We start from the raw sequence: 16,939 nt of genomic DNA, 5'->3' as shown, positions 1-16,939 counted from the left end.
CAGGTAGGGTCTCCATAATGTCTATTCATGAGGGGCTCTGTGCCTCTCAAGCAGCTGTTACAGGCAGAGAGTCCCTATGTAAAAGTCCTAAATTGCAAATCCATGATCCTATTGGAGGAAGGTAAAATGTTACATATGTACAATATTCTCAAAAGACCTGTGGCAGTCCTCACTTTTTGCATGGGGATGCCCCACCGCATGTTCCTTTGGACACGTGGGGTGGGGAGGCGCTGCTGCCGGCATGCTTCACGTGTAGTTTCCACAGGTTCCAAACCACTTGGATGCCGTTCAGACATTGCTGTGGGCGCCCCCGCCGTGGGCTTCCTCGCAATTCAGGGGCACACGCGCAGACAAGAGTTCCATTCAAGTACCAGGCGCGCAGCTCCCTTCCCACGTGCCGATTCTTAAAATGTCCTAGGTGATTCACGTTGCGGCTTTGCCCGCCTGCCCAGCCAAGGCCGGCTTCCCTCCTCGGCTTCACAAGTACCTTTCCAGGCCGGAGTGGAAATTGGGCTGCCTCATGTATGAGTTGTTGGCGGCGCCTCCGAACTGCCCGAGCCCGTTGAGCTGGGAGGCCGCCAGGCCCAAAAGCTGCTCGGCATGGTCGGCGCAAGAAGAGGCGGCGGGCCGCCCGGGCTGCAGAGCCAGCCTGTTGGGGGCGCCGTAGAGCTGCGCGCTGGGAGGCGAATAGGCGCCGGGCGGCAAGGCCAGGTGGGCGGGCGGCGAGGTTGAGTACGGGTAGGCCATGGCCGGGGGCTGCCGGCCCAGGAAGCCGGGGCTGACCTGCTGCGTCTGGAAGCAGGCCTCGGCGTTGCTCCCCGGGCAGCTGCCCAGGTCCCCGGCGCCGTTCAGGCCCAAGGGGTGGTGAGCCAGCTCGGGCCCCACCGGGGAGCCTTGCAGGGCCGCCGCCGCCGCGGCTGCTTGCTGCTGCTGCTGCTGCTGCTGCTGGGAGCTAATGAGGCTGTCGATGCTGAACATCCGCGGCGGCAGCGCCGGGGGCGCCCCCGGGTACTGCGGCAGGCCGGGCAGCTGCGCGCTGTAGGCGGCGGCGCCGCCGGGGGAGTAGAGGGCGCCCCCGCCGCCCGGGTAAGCGGCGCCTCCGGAGCCTCCGCAGCCGGGCCCCGCTCGGGCCACGGGGCCCGGGTTGGGGGTGAAGGCGCTGGCGCTGTGCACGTAGCCCGGGTAGGTGGTGAGGTCGGTGCGCTTGAAGCGCTTCCTGCGCCGGAGGAAGCTGCCGTTGTCGAACATGTCCTCGGCGGCCGGGTCCAGCGTCCAGTAGTTGCCCTTGCCCGGGTGGCCCGGCTCGCGGGGGATCTTGACGAAGCAGTCGTTGAGGGTCAGGTTGTGGCGGATGGAGTTCTGCCACTTCTTGGGGTTCTCCCGGTAGAAAGGGAAGCGCTCCGTGATGAACTTGTAGATGCCGCCCAGCGTCAGCCGCCGATCGGGCGCGTTGGCGATGGCCATGGCGATCAGCGCGATGTAGGAATACGGCGGCTTGCCGCGCTGCACCGGGCGCTTCCTCCGACGGCCGCCGCCGCCTCCCGCACCACCACCTGCGCCGGGGCCAGGTGGCTGCTCCTCGACCGGCTGCTCCGCTGCTCTCTCTGCCGGGCTGCCTCTGGGCTCTGCTTTGATGAGCAGCGGTTCCACTTTGCAGCCCGACGGGGAGGCCCTCTGCAAAGTGGGGGAGCCCGGGCTAGCCCCCTGACTAGGAGAGTGGAGGGAGTCCGCTGTCATGGTGCATATACCCGAGAAAAAGGAGAAGCCGGCCAGGTTCATATACAAGGGAAGCTCCCGGGAGGGAAAGGCAGATGAAACAGCACAGCTCCCTCGGGGACCAGGTATTGGACGGACGACCTGCTTTATATAGATCAGGCCTGGCGCCACCCTGGTGCGACCCCCTCAATGGCTCGGCTATTGCCCACCCACCTGAACGCTGCCCCTCCTCACTCGCATGCATTCTCTCTCTCCCTTCTCTCTCTCTCTCTCTCTCTCTCTCTCTCTCTCTCTCTCTCACACACACACACACACACACACGCAGAGCTGTCAGAAAACAGCGTTCCACAAGCCAGTGCCAGCATTTCGTATGTGAAAAACTAAACCGGGGTTCCTTTCTTCGTCTGCACCAGGTAGAGAGGAGGTAAAGGAGGATTTCGTTTCCAGCCCATGGTGTAGCGCGATCTTATGCGTGCTAACTCAGAAGTGCGTCGCACCACGTTCAAGGGGACTTTTACTGCAAGTAAGCATGGCTGGATTATAGGATTGTAGCCTTAGCCCGTAGCAACTACGACGAGGGGATTTCTTTTCAGTAAGACGTTTGCGGAGCGCATCGTCTCCTTTTCGGCTTGGAGACGGGCTGATACGTAGAAGAACTACTGGGAATTCCCCGAGGCGACTCTGGAACGGCAACTGGCTCCTAAGGGCAAGACTGTCCGTGCACGTCAAGAGAACTTACTTGGAAGGAAGTGTGCTTTGCAGATGCTTTAGCCAGCGGGATGTAGGAAGACAGACGCGCAGACTCGGCCGGCAAGTCCTTCTGCTGATGCTTCAGTTAAAAGAATGGAAGTTGCGCAAGAGGGGGGTGGGCTGGCACAGTTCCCATTGAGATTTGCGCAGGAGAACTTCCTGGTGAATAATGCCAATGGGCAGAAACAAATCTCATGGGATTCGGTTGGATTCGCTTTTGTTTCAGAGCCGGTTGCCAGGGGAGTTCTGGTTCTCTGCTCGTCCACACATTCAATTAGAGCGCGTATATCATTCTTTTGCGATGTACATACAGACTTCTCTCACACACGCCAGAAATGTTTGAAGGATGAGATGGGAAAGGGTGACATTAATTATGATTAGCTTTTCTTAAGCAACACACGGAGTTGTTCCAGCTGTCTCCAAATTACTTAGCACACTCTCTAACTCCTAGATCAAGGGACGGAGATCCTCCTTAAAACGAAAACAGAATGTCTTCAACTCGACAGGCTTGCCAAGGGGATTCAAGCTAAGGGAGGGGCGTGGAGGAAAATAGGCAAAGGAAAACCGCGATTTTATTTTTTCCTATTGTGTTGGATTATGAACACGTTTTCAAAGTTCTCTTATGCCTTTCATGGGCTTCGTTTTCCTTTGTGAGTACAGCAGGGGTGTGCTCGTTTTCATTTAGGCAGGAGCTTCCTCCTTCCGACCCAAGTCCTCCCCACCTGATGTCCTCAGTTAGGAAGTACATGATACACCTGGCTGTAGTGTAGGGAATTTCGTGAATTCAAGGCACGCCTTCCTCTTTTTGCCCCTTCATATGGTGAAAGGAGAGGGTTGGGGGCATCGTCAGTAGCTGTGTTTTCACCGCATCAAAACTGGACTCGACTTTCCTGCTTATTTGAACTGGTTTGTTTGAACTGGTTGGAGATCATTATCAGCGTCGTTTCCAATCCGCTCCACCACCCACATGGTTTTAACATGCATCCTCATGCTCTGACGTACTCAGTATCTTGCTCGCTATTATGTAACATCTTAGCTGGTCCCGATATGGGTGTTGGCCTAATGTGGATCTAGGTCATAGGAGCCAACTCATAGGGGCCGTGGGGGTTTCCGCCCCCACAATAAATATTTGAGGGGGCCGGGGGCCCCAAAATTGATGGGCATTCCCATTCAAATGGTGTGTGTGCACCGCGTTATGTGACCGGTTATGCGGAGCGGGGCTTACCTGGGCTCCCACAATATTTTATTCAAGTTGGCACCTCTGATCTGGGCCCTCCAGCGCTCCCCGCGTCCAGCCCGCTCCCGTGGGCCAACGGAGGCTGCTTTCAATTTTTTATCTATAGGGAACCATTGCTTGGTCTTGGTCTAGTCTCTCCTGCCCTCTTGAGTTTCCCAAAATTGTCCGGTACCCAATCAAATATCACAAAACTGATGTACGTATGTCTAAAATTCTCTAACTAGGATTGACTTAATAATCCTGAATTCCCAGCGGTATCTCGATGCCTGTTGGAAGTACATCTCGGTGATTCCTTTAGGATTGGGCTGTTCTGTGAATAGTCCAATCCCGACCTTGTGCGCTCGAAACCAAGCCCCACTTCTCCCCTATCCCCCACCACCACCCAGAGGGGCTTTCTTGCAAAGGAAGTATGCTAAAATGGCCATCCTAGACCTATTTGTAATAGCACAAGGCTGCAATCAGAGAGCCACTTCTCTGGGAGTTAAGCCCCATTTGATTCAACAGGTGACTTACTCTAGGACTGCGCAGTCAATTCCAGGGGATTCGCCTTATAGATATCTGCGTGCCTTAGAGCTGCGCAGATTCTGTTTTACGACCCACTGGAGGTTTCCCTACTTCAGCGCTGCTGAAGTCAATTGGGAGCTGTCCAGAGGTGCGCGGTTCCCCTTCAGATCAAAGAGATTTGCTCAGGCGAGCTTCCTAGCTGCTTACACACTGAGGCTGTAAATTCTATGGACAAGCGTTCGAGAGCAATGCGACTTCTCATTTGCAACGCAAACTTGTAGTGCGAATCGAGGAGAACTCCGTTTGCAACCGCTGGAATCCCATAGGATGGCAGCCTTAAGGGGCGAAATAGGTAACAGCCAGCTCCTCTGCGAAGCGCGATCGGCCGGTATTCTAGCCAACACGAGACCGCGGAGAAACAAGAGGCAGGGGGGTGTCAGCAGGGATCCCCCAAGCTTAACATCAACATCGAAACAGTCCACGCGCAATAGTACCCCGAAAACGGACTTGACTGGCTAGTTAGAATCCAGAACAGAAACACGTCGCACAGCTGCGCTGCAACGTATTGCTGCAGCTTAAGTCTAGTAGTTAGTGTGTCAGACTAGGACTGGAGAGAGCAGGGTTCACATCTCCATTCCTCCATGAAGCTCACTGAGTGACCTTGGGCCAGTCCCTGCCTCTTAGTTTAACCTACCTCGCAGGGGTGTTGCGGGGATTAAATGAGGAGGGGGAGAAGAGCTCCTTGGAGGGAAAAGTGGGATACGAATGCAATAAATAATAAAATAAATAATCTACCTACGCACCTGCTTATCTACCTTTTCTCAAAGCGTTCAAAACACCTCCCACTGCTGCTTTAATGCTGGTTTACTTTTGTTTTTAACTTTTGCAAACGAGGGTGCTTAGTTAGGAAACACAGAGAGATCCTGCACGGTGCAAAACTGAAATTATTTGGGAGCTGTTTACTAAATTAGTTCGGGGTCGGGGAAGGTAAGTGATGGTCATTTCACTGCTCCACTGAACCGCCGCCACCAGGCGCGCTTAAACCTGCCCCACTGCACTAAACACGTTCCTTTCAGAAGTAATCGCCGCGGATTTCAGCTGAAATGACTCCCCGGAGCGTAATTTGCTGCTCGGGGTCTCCAATCCTAGACTGTAGCTGCAATCCTACTAGAGAGAGCCCCATGGAACCCCTTGTGCAGGATTCCTCTTTAACGCAAGGGAGCCTTTGAGCGGGTTTCGGATGCACAGGTCCCTAAACTGTTGCTCCAATGAGCAAGAAGACTTCGACCTGAGCGACAGTCCCCACATTGATCGGGGCGGCTGTGGATTGGAGAAGGTCCTCGGCGCTGCAAATGTGACTGTAAGAAGCATCCAGGCTTCTTGAAGCTGCAACCGTATGCAGGCTTCCCTGTGAGTAAGCCCGCCGAATTCAGTGGGACTTCTTTCTGAAGAAACTACTTGGAGGCTGAGCTGCAGCACAGAGCGCTGCAATGCTGTTCAATGTTACGAAACCAGGCGAGGGAACCCGGTCCCGTTGCTCCTTCTTGAACCAGCCCTCACTTTGCCAGTGGTAGGACTTCTGTGCAATATCATGAAAGCGGGCAGGGGCGCCAACGTGAATAAAATATTGGGGGAACCCAGGTAAGCCCCGCCCTGCGTAATCTATCACAAGACGCGGCATTTGCACACCATTTGAATGGCAATGCCCATAAACTTGCTGGGAGGCTGGCCCCTTCAAATATTTTAGGGGGGGCGGGCGAAGGGACCTCAGCCCCTAGGAGTTCGTCCTATGAAAGAGGGGAAGGGACGATAGTTTAGATCAGGAGTGGGATTTTTTTTTGCAGCCGGAGAGATCTATTATTTTCTGGGGGTCACGTGATGCCAGTGATGCCGCCTGATGCAAAGGCAGGTGGAGCAATGAATGCCAATATTACCTTTCTATAATAGGCTAGTAAGTTTCATACTCACGCTGGCGTCTCCATCGTCTGTGGCTCCAACAATGACCTTTTGGGGCAAGGGCCAGTAGAACCGCACGCACTACTCCAGATGTGACTGAGAGTATAACAGTGTTGTTGTGATAAATGCACTTTAATTTCAAATCTCCGAAGTAATTCCGTTTCTCACCCCATATTTGCCATCGTGCCAACTGCAGCAAACAGTTTCCGAAGTGAATGCCAGTTGGCAACCCCCGTTGCGCATCGCCTTCCACTTCCTCAGAGACGAGTTAGAAAGGAGCTCCTTCGGGGCATCCCGGCTGATATGCCTGAGCTGTGAGCACACATTTATTTTAGGACGTAAGAAAAAGCTTCCATTCGACAGACGATTTTATTTAGACTTCCGCTCATGCACAGAAAGCATGGCAATCGTAATGTAAGGCACCTGCTTTAACTTCCGCGTACGGGCGCGAAGCAGCAGGGGTTGCCGACCCTCCGGAGTTTGCTGAACTACAACTCCCATCATCCTGACCACTGACCATGCTGGCTGGGGCTGATGGGAGTTGTTTCGTTTCCAAGGCTATTCCAAGTCCTCCGGCCACAACAGCTGGCTTTCATCCAAAAAAATAAGGACCAGATGCTTCTCTGGACTCATCCGCAGACCGAAATGCCTAACCGATGGTGGATGCAAGCGATTTAATCTTCGAAATGCTGCGCAGAATAGTCATAGGGTTGTAGCCAATGGTAGCCCTACTCAGGGTAGACCTGCTGAACACCACCAAGTTAAGGTCATTGATTTCAATGGGCCCTGAATAAAACATGGTTGCCTAAAACCTTGACAGTGGATCGCTGATGTTTCCTTCCACTGCATTTCTCTGCAGACCAAGGCTCACTCAGGTGAACTCTCTTGGGTAGCACAGAGTGGGCCTGATGGTTGCAGACAACTATTGCTTCTTTGGCATGATCAGCACACACACAAAAAGACTCACTCGGTGGTGAGGTTTTACCTCTGTTTGCCCAGATTTTCACCGGCACTTTCCGTTTCTTTGCCTGCTTAATTGCTCCCAGTTTCCTCCCCTCGTGGAAATGCAGAAGTCAAGGTGAAAGGGGAGGGAATAGACTCTGTTCAGATGGGAACATATTTGGAGATTTGGGCATGGTGTGACCCTCCAGTTTTCTCAAGATTGGGTGGGATGAAAAATATGGTTTATAACTACTGTTTCTGCTGTTCAGGACTTTTAAGGTTACCCCTTTCTACTGCTGATCAGAGTACCTGTTCCTCCCTCCCTCCCTCCTTGCCAGAACCTCCAGGGGAAACAGGGTAGGGTCTTCATATGCCCGGTTGCTATCAGTTACTGAATTAAGATTCCTGCCATCCAAAGGTCCTGATTGGGAAGGAATATATTCTAACACATGCAGGGTTATGGACGGAATGGGATGTCCACCTGCAAAATTCATATGCAATTTATTTCAACTGGCCTACTCTTTTTTAAATTGGGTTTTATAAACAAGAATAATGTTATACAAACAAGTATACCAAGTTTTCTCATGTCATTTGTATATCTCTCTCTCACACACGCACACCAACCAACCAACTGGTCTGCTCTGAGTATGACTGTTTCAGAACATCTCCAAGTGTTTTACAGTTCAGCATCTAGACATATAAGAGACTGGTAGGCAGTCTAACCATTTGTAAGTAGCACATTTTATAAGTTTGCTTATTTGAAATAGTATATATAGCCCACAGTTCAAAACTGAAACAGCATTCCGGAACAGGTTGACAATAAAATCAAAACAAAATAAAAGAAACAGCAATAAAAACAGGGGGCAGGGCGGGAATTCATCTAAAGGCATGGGTGCACAGGAGGGTTTTAAACTGGTGCTTGCCTGTTAGAGAAGGAGGGGTGGGAGGGGGACCTGCACTCTTGGTGGGGGCCAAACTGACCAACCCTGAGTGTAATTATTTCAATACAGGTCTAATTCGTTCCTTAGAGGCTCTCACACCACAGACACACCACTGAGTTCTGCACCAGCTGAAGCTCCCAGACCAGCCTCAGAGGCAGCCCCATAGCAACCTTACAAAGCTAGTCACTCACTGATGTTTCATAGATGGAAGCTGAAGTTGTCGCATGGCTATAGTTGTGGGGAATGGCTATCATTCCAGGTTTTTTTTTCCTCATGCAAAAGCTTCTAAGTTCAACACCTGACATCTTCAAGTAGGGCCAGGAAGGTCTCCTTTTTAAAACCTCGGAGAGCTGCTGCCAAGTGTATAGGAGCATAGGAGACTGCCTCATATTTAGCCAGATCTTTGGTCCAGCCAATTCTGTATTGTCCACACTGACTGGCACAGCCTCCCCAGAATTTCAGACTGGGATTTCTCTCCCCAGCCCTGCCAGGAAATGCCAGGGATTATATCCAGGACTTTCTGCAAGCAAAGCAGATACTTTGCCCAGTGTACCTAGATGGACCAAGGTTTGACTTAAAAAGGTAAAGGTAAAGGGCCCCTGACAGTTAAGTCCAGTCGTGAACGGCTCTGGGGTTGCGGCACTCATCTCGCTTTACTGGCCGAGGGAGCTGATGTTTGTCAGCAGACAGTTTTTCTGGGTCATGACTAAGGACCAGGGAGTGGAACTCAGGTCTTTAAGAATCCTAGGTCACTTTCATTTTTGTGGATTGATTGGCATATGCACATTACAGCATGGCCTCCTGATGATGCCAACACTCAAGTTTCTGGGCAGTTAGGCTGCTAATTAAGATATCCTCCATTGTCATCTTGGTCCTCCTTGTCTCAGTTCTTTGTCTAATTGTCTTGACAGTAGCGATATAGTTCATTTGTAACAAGATGGGCTCTTCCTGCCCCCAAGGCTGTGAAAATCTGTGTGTCAAGGTGCATTTCCTTCCCTGTCTCAAATCTTAAATGCAGTAAGCCTGCAGCGAGTATTTTGAAGCTTGTATTGACGTTGCTCAATGGTTTAGAAACCAAGATCCCAAAGCCCACCTATCTGGCTAGGTGTCTCTGTTGCTCTGTTTCCAATTGCAGACAAACAAAAACTGCAGGGGGAAGTTCGTTTGCATTAAACAAAATCCCCAAGAGAAGACTGGGACTTGCACTGCTTTGCAGTAGATAGACAGAGCTGTTAAAATAATACTGATGGGAAGATGGAACGCTTCCAAATTCATTTACTGCTCTGTAGAACAGTGATTGGCAAACGAGGATCTCTAGGATTTCATGGATTCTGTTCCACAAAAACTTATGCTGTAGTATATTTGTTGGTCTTTCATGTGCCACAAGACACACTATTCTCTTCAGGATCTTCCACAGAGCTCTGTGTGTACCCCTATGGAGGGACAGAGGGGTACATCCTTCCAACTTTAATCATTTTAGCTTAAGGTTACCAGATTTTTCTCAATGAATCTGGGGACACTTTTCAACTTCCTACTAAATAGATGGATTTTGTCAGGGAACTGATTAGTAAATCCGGGGACTGTCCCCGGGAAATGGGGATGTCTGGTAACCTTCTTTTAGCTCTTCATTTTGGGCAGCTGACAATAGCCCCAAAGGAGTCTGGTGGAAATTACAGTGACTGCCCGTCCCTGGCAACATGGATTAAAAACGAACCTACTCATATTGCACTGGAAATCTGCTAATCTGTTCAATTCACCAGTATTCAGTATTGATATTGATATGTATTGATTTAGATTTTACCAAACTCACAACTGATAGCATTGTTGAATTTTGAATTTCCTTAACAGGTAGCATGAAAATTGCCCTAACTTTGTGCCTTAAGTTGCCTGACCTTTTGGTAATATTTTTTTTCCAGACAGCACATACACAAGTGCAACTTAAAGGGAGGGCAATTAAGTACAAATAATAAATAATAATACCTAAGTGCAAACTTAAACAGTTAATAATATTCAGACTATGCATCCAATTTCATGTAAAGTATTATGATACCCCAGATATCAGTTCATATTTCATTTCTCTGCTTTCACTCTATCCCACTCTATCCACAGTTGCCCATTCTACTCTCCGTTTCCCCCCGTGTTGCAGACAGTTCTCACTTTCCTCCTCTAACTCTTCTCAATACCTACCTTAGATAACAGGTCCATCCCCTTTCGGGTGTTGTATTGGCTCTTTCAATGCCTTTGCACTAGTGTCGCTGCAGCTTACCTGGACAGAGGTGGGGTGGGGCAGGGTGGGGGTGAGTTCAGGGCTGTGCAGATTGGTTCTGCCGTGAATCTGTTGGTGAGGATAGTGGGGTGCCACAGGTTGTATGATTCTTAGGCACAGCTTCACCCTTCAAATAGGCAGCCAATCCAGGAGAAAGCCTTTGATAATATTTCTTGGAGTTTTATGAAGTAAAATCTACAGGGAATGGGGGTAGGCCAAGGTTTTGAAAACGGTATAGGTGCAATCTATTCAGAACAAAAAGCTAAGTTAATTGTGAATAACGTAGTTACAGAAGAGTTTAAGATTGAGAAAGGAACAAGACAGGGCTGCCCAATCTCCCCATTGCTTTTTATATCGGTCCTGGAGGTTTTGCTCAATATGATTAGAAAAGACCAATTGGTTAAAGGTATACAACTCGGAGCTAAACAGTACAAACTGAAAGCTTTTGCTGATGATTTGGTTTTGACATTACAGGAGCCAGAATCCAGTACTAAAAGAGTATTGCAATTAATTCAAGAATTTGGTCAAGTTGCGGGATTTAAGTTGAATAAGTTGAAAACTAAGGTGTTAGAGAAAAATTTAACAGAGACTGAGAAAGAGAGGTTTCAGAAGGAGACAGGATTAATATTGGTTAAGAAAGTGAAGTATCTAGGGGTTCATATGACTGCTAAAAATGTGAATTTATTTAAAGATAACTATGAAAAATGTTGGATGGAAGTGAAAAAGGATTTGGAAATATGGTCAAAATTGAAGTTATCATTGTTGGGCCGAATTGCTGCGATAAAGATGAATGTATTGCCTAGGATGTTGTTTTTGTTTCAAACATTGCAAATTTTGGACAAGATGGACTGTTTCAAGAAATGGCAGAGAGATATCTCGAGATTTGTCTGGCAGGGCAAGAAGCCTAGAATAAAATTTAAGATTTTAACTGATGCTAAAGAAAGAGGTGGATTTGCCCTGCCAGACTTTAAACTTTATTATGAATCAGCCGCATTTTGTTGGCTGAAAGATTGGCTGCTTCTTGAAAACACGGACATTTTGGATTTAGAAGGTTTTAACAACGTCTTTGGATGGCATGCATACTTGTGGTACGACAAGGTCAAAGCACATAAAGCCTTTAAGAACCATATTGTTAGGAAAGCATTGTTTAATGTCTGGGTGAGATACAAGGACTTGCTGGAAAGTAAAACACCAAGGTGGCTGTCACCAATGGAGGCTAAGGCTCTGAAAAAAATTAATATGGAGACAAATTGGCCAAAATATTGTGAAATTTTAGAACAAGATGGAGATAGATTAAAGCTGCAGAGCTTTGACAATTTAAAAACTAAAGTACGAGACTGGCTTCATTATTATCAAATAAGGGAGGCTTATAATTTAGATAAGAAAATTGGTTTTCAGGTGGAAAAATCAAAATTGGAAACAGAATTGTTAGACCCTAAAACTAAGTATTTATCAAGAATGTATAACTTGCTGTTGAAATGGAATACACAAGATGAAACGGTTAAATCTGTTATGATTAAATGGGCACAAGACTTTGGATATAACATTATGATGGCTGACTGGGAAAAGTTATGGACCACAGGTATCAAGTTTACGGCTTGTAATGCCTTAAGAGAAAATATAATGAAAATGAGTTACAGGTGGTACTTAACCCCAGTCAAGCTGGCAAAAATTTATCATTTGCCGGATAATAAATGTTGGAAATGTAAAGAGATTGAGGGTACATTTTTTCACCTTTAGTGGACATGCCCAAGGATCAAGGCCTTCTGGGAGATGATCTATAATGAAATGAAAAAGGTATTCAAATATACCTTCCAGAAGAAACCAGAGGCCTTCCTTTTGGGCATGGTCGGCCAATTGGTGCGAAGGGAGGATAGAACCTTTTTTATGTATGCTACAACAGCAGCAAGAATACTCATCAGAAAGTACTGGAAGACACAAGAATTACCCACCCGAGAAGAATGGCAGACGAAAGTGATGGACTATATGGAATTGGCTGAGATGACTGGCAGAATCCGAGACCAGGGAGAAGGGTCGGTGGAAGAAGACTGGAAAAAATTTAAAATATATCTTCAAAAATATTGTAATATTAAAGACTGTTAGAAAGATGTCGGAAAAAGAAAATTTGGCAGTTTTGGTAGATATGATATAAAGGATTAAGCAAAAATGAGTTGATGAAATTGATGAAACAGAGGATGTTTAATTATAATATTTTAAATTAAAATACGTAAATGAAAATAAGGTTGGAAGGATTTGCTGGAAAAAAAATGATCTGAACTAGAATACAAAATTGGGAGGTGAGAGGAGGTCAAGGAAATAAGTAAAGGGAAAAAGTTATGTAAAGGTTTAATTTGTTTTTGTTTTATTTTAATTTAATGCATTTTTATATCTTTTGTCTTGCTTTTTTTTATATATTCTATTTTATTGTTCTCTTTTTTCTTTTTACTTTATGCTCTGTTATGGTTAAATTTTTCTTTGCATTTTGTACTGTTTTTTTCTCTTTTTGTAATCTTAAACTTGGAATAAATATCATTTTTAAAAAAACAACAAATAGGCAGCCAATCCATACTTCATAGGCTTGTGTCATTGGACCACAGTATTTCTTCCATTCTTTCCTTCTACATGAGACCACATTCACTGACAGCAGTGTAGTGGACTGAGGAATTCAGTAGGTAGTGATGGCAATTAGGCAAGGCTTCATGAACAGGAGAGCCCTGGAATCCATCTGTTTCATCAGGGGAGAAAGATTTCAGTAAATAGAATATTTTTGAGCCATGAGGAACTAGGAACTAGGTTTCTAGGAACTAGAGGTATGAGTTCCTTATAGGTTCTAAGAGTACATAGGAGCTGGGCTGGTGAGATTTAGTGAAGATGCTAGACTCAGAAGGACCCAAATAGCTGGGCTGGCTTTTTGCCTAGGGTATCAAAATACTTATAGACAACACTGCACCAGAGGTGGTTTTAGAGTAGTGTGACTGGCGTGGTCTCCCTGGGTGTCAGGCTGCAGGAGGCACCACAACAATGCACTACAGTGGAGCATGAGAGGTGGGGGGGCACCAAATTCTAGTGATGCACAGGGCCCCACTGAAATTTGAGAGCCCAAAGTCTGCCACTGCCAGCACCCCTCTCATTTCCAGTCTGCCCCCCATAAAATCTTGAGAGCTATAAACACAATCTCCTTTTAAATGAAAGAGCATGTTATCACATTTCTTTGTGAGCACCCAGATCCTTTATTAGATGGGCAATCTCTTGTAGCACAACGTTATTGTAGGCATTTTAGTTCCAGGGTAACCTGAAATTGGAAACTGAGAGAAGAGCTGTCTCAGGCAGCAGGAAGTCAGCATACAGAAAAGTAACAGTAGATGACCAGAATATTATTATCTGCTCAGAGCAAGGAAGCCTTGCCCTCTTTGTATTTGGCTGGATGTGCACTGCTGAACGAGGCTGCCATTCACAATGTACCATGTCCATGTCTCCTCTGAAACAAAGCTTTTGATTAGGCTGCCTTTGCCTGCTGGAAAATGATAGAGGGCTGTGAATAAGACTGGCTGACCTTCAAGTCAGATGTTAACAGCTTTGGACAAGTGTGGGATTTTTATACTCCTATCTGCAGGAAAATCTGGTGTTTAGTGCCCTAACCGCGAACAGGTCATCCTTAAAGCTCTGAACATCCTAGGCAAAAAAAAAAAAGAGGCCTGGGGGGAATTGTACTGGTCCTAATCCCTTCTGCCATTCTGCATATTCATGGAACATTGTCATAACACATCAGGCAGTTCAGTCGGACAAAAGATCTGTCGGCACCTCCCTCCCCATTCCTCTGATGAGCCACGAGACAAATGCTGAGTAAACACTTGGAAACCATTCACTGGGCCGTTCTCATACTGATGAGAAAGGCCTGGGTCTTTCTTGCAGACCCAGAGCTGCTCAACCTAATAAAGTACGGACCATGGCTTGTGAAAAGAGTGGCCTATGAATGATGAAAACATGGATTATCTTGTTGCACTCTCCTTGTAGCCAACAGTGCTTGCATTTGGAGTGCACTTGGTCTGACACGCAATTACAAAAAAGAAAAAAAAAGGAAGGGGGGAGGGAGAGATTTGGAGAACATAGTAATTATGCCTGAGTTTTCACACTGACATTTACCTAGTGGGGAAAGGGTGTTTTTTAAATAGCATCCTTTCTGATATGAAGCTGTCCAAAACCGGCCTAGCAAGCATTGTTCAAACGGGAAGATTTCTCGGTGGATAAAGAACAACAATGGTATTTCCTAATCCTAAATTGCAGGGTGCTTTACAATTTTCTTTTGCCGTGTCTTTTGCCTCCTGAAGAACCAGTGGAGGCTGCTCACTGTCATTCTTGTTTCACAGATGGGAAAGGGGAGCAGAGAGATAATGAGTTGCCAAAGCCAGTCAGGAAGTTCCTGGCAGTGATGGCATTTGAAATTGGGTTACTCCAACCCCTTCCAAATACAATGCTCCTAATAGTTGAAGAAGAAGGAGAAGGAGAAGGAGAAGGAGAAGGAGAAGGAGAAGAAGAAGAAGAAGAAGAAGAAGAAGAAGAAGAAGAAGAAGAAGGACGAGCCCTACAATGCTAAGTGCACACATCTGGAATGCTGCCTCATTCAAAAATATCTCTTCCTCTACAATCCTCTTCCTGCTGCTCTTCGGATCTGACTACAGATTATGCTCAAACACATGTAATAAGGTCCTGAAGCATTATTATTTTTTTAAAAAGAAAAACCACTTAAGAAGTGGAATTTAGAGCAAAGAAGCAGGCAGGCAAGCAGACATATGGCTAAGCGCTCCCTGCTTTCTCAAGCTGCTTTTCTTTAAAAGCAAAACACAAAATCTGGGATCTTTGTGTTTGTGTGTGTGAGATGCACATTTAAACCCTTTATATGCCCAATAACCCCAGTTTAAACTGTCCAGTTATCTACTTTAGACATGTCCAATGACATGGGCATTTCCACTGATATTTCTCCATGCATGTATGTGTGTCTGTTTTACAGCCCACTTCCATGGCATATCACAAACTTCAAAAGCTGTTTGCCATGCAGCATTCAGGGCAGTTTGGTAAATAGGCAAGCCCAAAGTCCTATTGGTTCTGCAGGACTAGCTGCATCACAGCTCATGAACTTATCCTCCTTCCCTGCAGACCCTCAGCAGAGGGGACCTTCTTGGTAATTCCACTGCCCTCAGAGGTTCAGGAGGGTGAGGGTGGTCCAGGAGATCTCATCCCCTACAGCAGCTCCTAGGCTATGGAATTCTCTCCCCATAAAGGTAGGTCTGGCACCTTCATTAGTTTCCATAGTATGCTGAAGACAGACTTGCTTACCCTGGCCTTTGACACCCAAGGTATGTATTTTCAGGACCCACCCTATTCTGGGGGCTGTAATTTGTTTTAAACCATTTCTAATATTGAATTTCAAATTGTCATAATCTGCCCTGAGTGAAGGGTGGGTAAGAAATCAAATGAAGGAATGATAATGCCAGCAGCTTTCACTGGGCAAAGCTGGTAGCTGTGTATTTTAGGCACCATTAAGGAAAGCTATGCCTGTGTCATCTATCCATACCTTGGATAACACCAAGGAAGGCTACTATTATACCATTCTCTAATTGGCATCCTTCTTCAAGGCTGTGTCTCACACTGTCCTCTTTACCCCAAGGGTATATCACATGACAAGATATTTAGCCACCTGGACAGTTCTGGAGAGGGTGGTGGTGGAATCTACATTTATTAAACAGAATATTCCAAAACAACTTGGGGGAATTCGCATGAGTCATTTCCGACTAAACTTTGCTTTGCATTAATTTGTGGCTAGAGTTAACACTTCACTTAACAGAGGAGCAAGTCCAAAGGGCAGTTCACACCAGTTATCCATCAATGTGAATCCATCATTCACATTGAAGTTAGTGGGAAACCCAGCCAGATGGGCAGGGGTATAAATAATAAATTATTATTATTATTATTATTATTATTATTATTATTATCACCAGCACTATTTTTCTTTTTAAAAACTATGCCGGAACTATGAACATCTCCCTTGTCTTCTTATAATGGCAGTGGTGCCCACCTGAGAGGTGCCAGAAATCAGTTCTGGTGAGTTCCTGCTGGGAAAAAAATCCCTGGGCATTATTAACTTTTCTCATAGATTTCCATGTGGCATAATTCAGTTTGGATCCAACCCTAATATTCCCATAGCTTTGAGCAGGGGTGCCAACTTGAATAAAATATTGGGGGGCAGGTGAGCCCTGTCCCACATAATCAACCACATGACATGACACACACACACCATTTGAATGGCAATGCCTAGCTTTGGGAGGGCCAGCCCCCTCAAAAAAATTATTTGGTGGGGCCGGCCCCTAGGAGTTGGCTCCTATGGCTTTGAGACTGATAGGACAGAGAGGCTCTGAAGGTAAGCAAAGCATCAAGTCAGTTCCTGTGATGCACTGAAGTTGCAGCTCCCAGCGTAGAGCCATTAGTAGCATTAGCAACCATTCTTGTTTGCTCAAGGGAACCAGAGTTGTCTTAAATTCAATTGCCTGACTGTGAAGGAAAATAACATCCAAGTGGAGAGAGTTGCATTAAACACACACTTGTTACACACTGGTGTATCTCCCCCGGAAG

General features: G+C 46.8%; 1 protein-coding gene across 1 annotated transcript; it reads right to left on the bottom strand.

Moving 5' to 3' along the window:
• Window positions 1–477: 477 nt before the first annotated feature.
• On the bottom strand, window positions 478–1,779 carry FOXE3 (forkhead box E3; the record flags this gene model as incomplete). The annotated part of the gene is made up of 1 exon (XM_081009710.1): window positions 478–1,779. One exon carries the CDS (start codon window positions 1,777–1,779, stop codon window positions 478–480), a length of 1,302 nt encoding a protein of 433 aa, XP_080865836.1.
• Between the last annotated feature and the right edge of the window lie 15,160 nt (window positions 1,780–16,939).

Source organism: Podarcis pityusensis, assembly GCF_964106645.2.
Source record: "Podarcis pityusensis genome assembly, chromosome: 6".
In the NCBI taxonomy this organism is placed as follows: Eukaryota; Metazoa; Chordata; class Lepidosauria; order Squamata; family Lacertidae; genus Podarcis; species Podarcis pityusensis.
The sequence above is the reverse complement of the archived record's forward strand: the minus strand, read 5'-3'. Positions and strand labels throughout refer to the sequence as shown.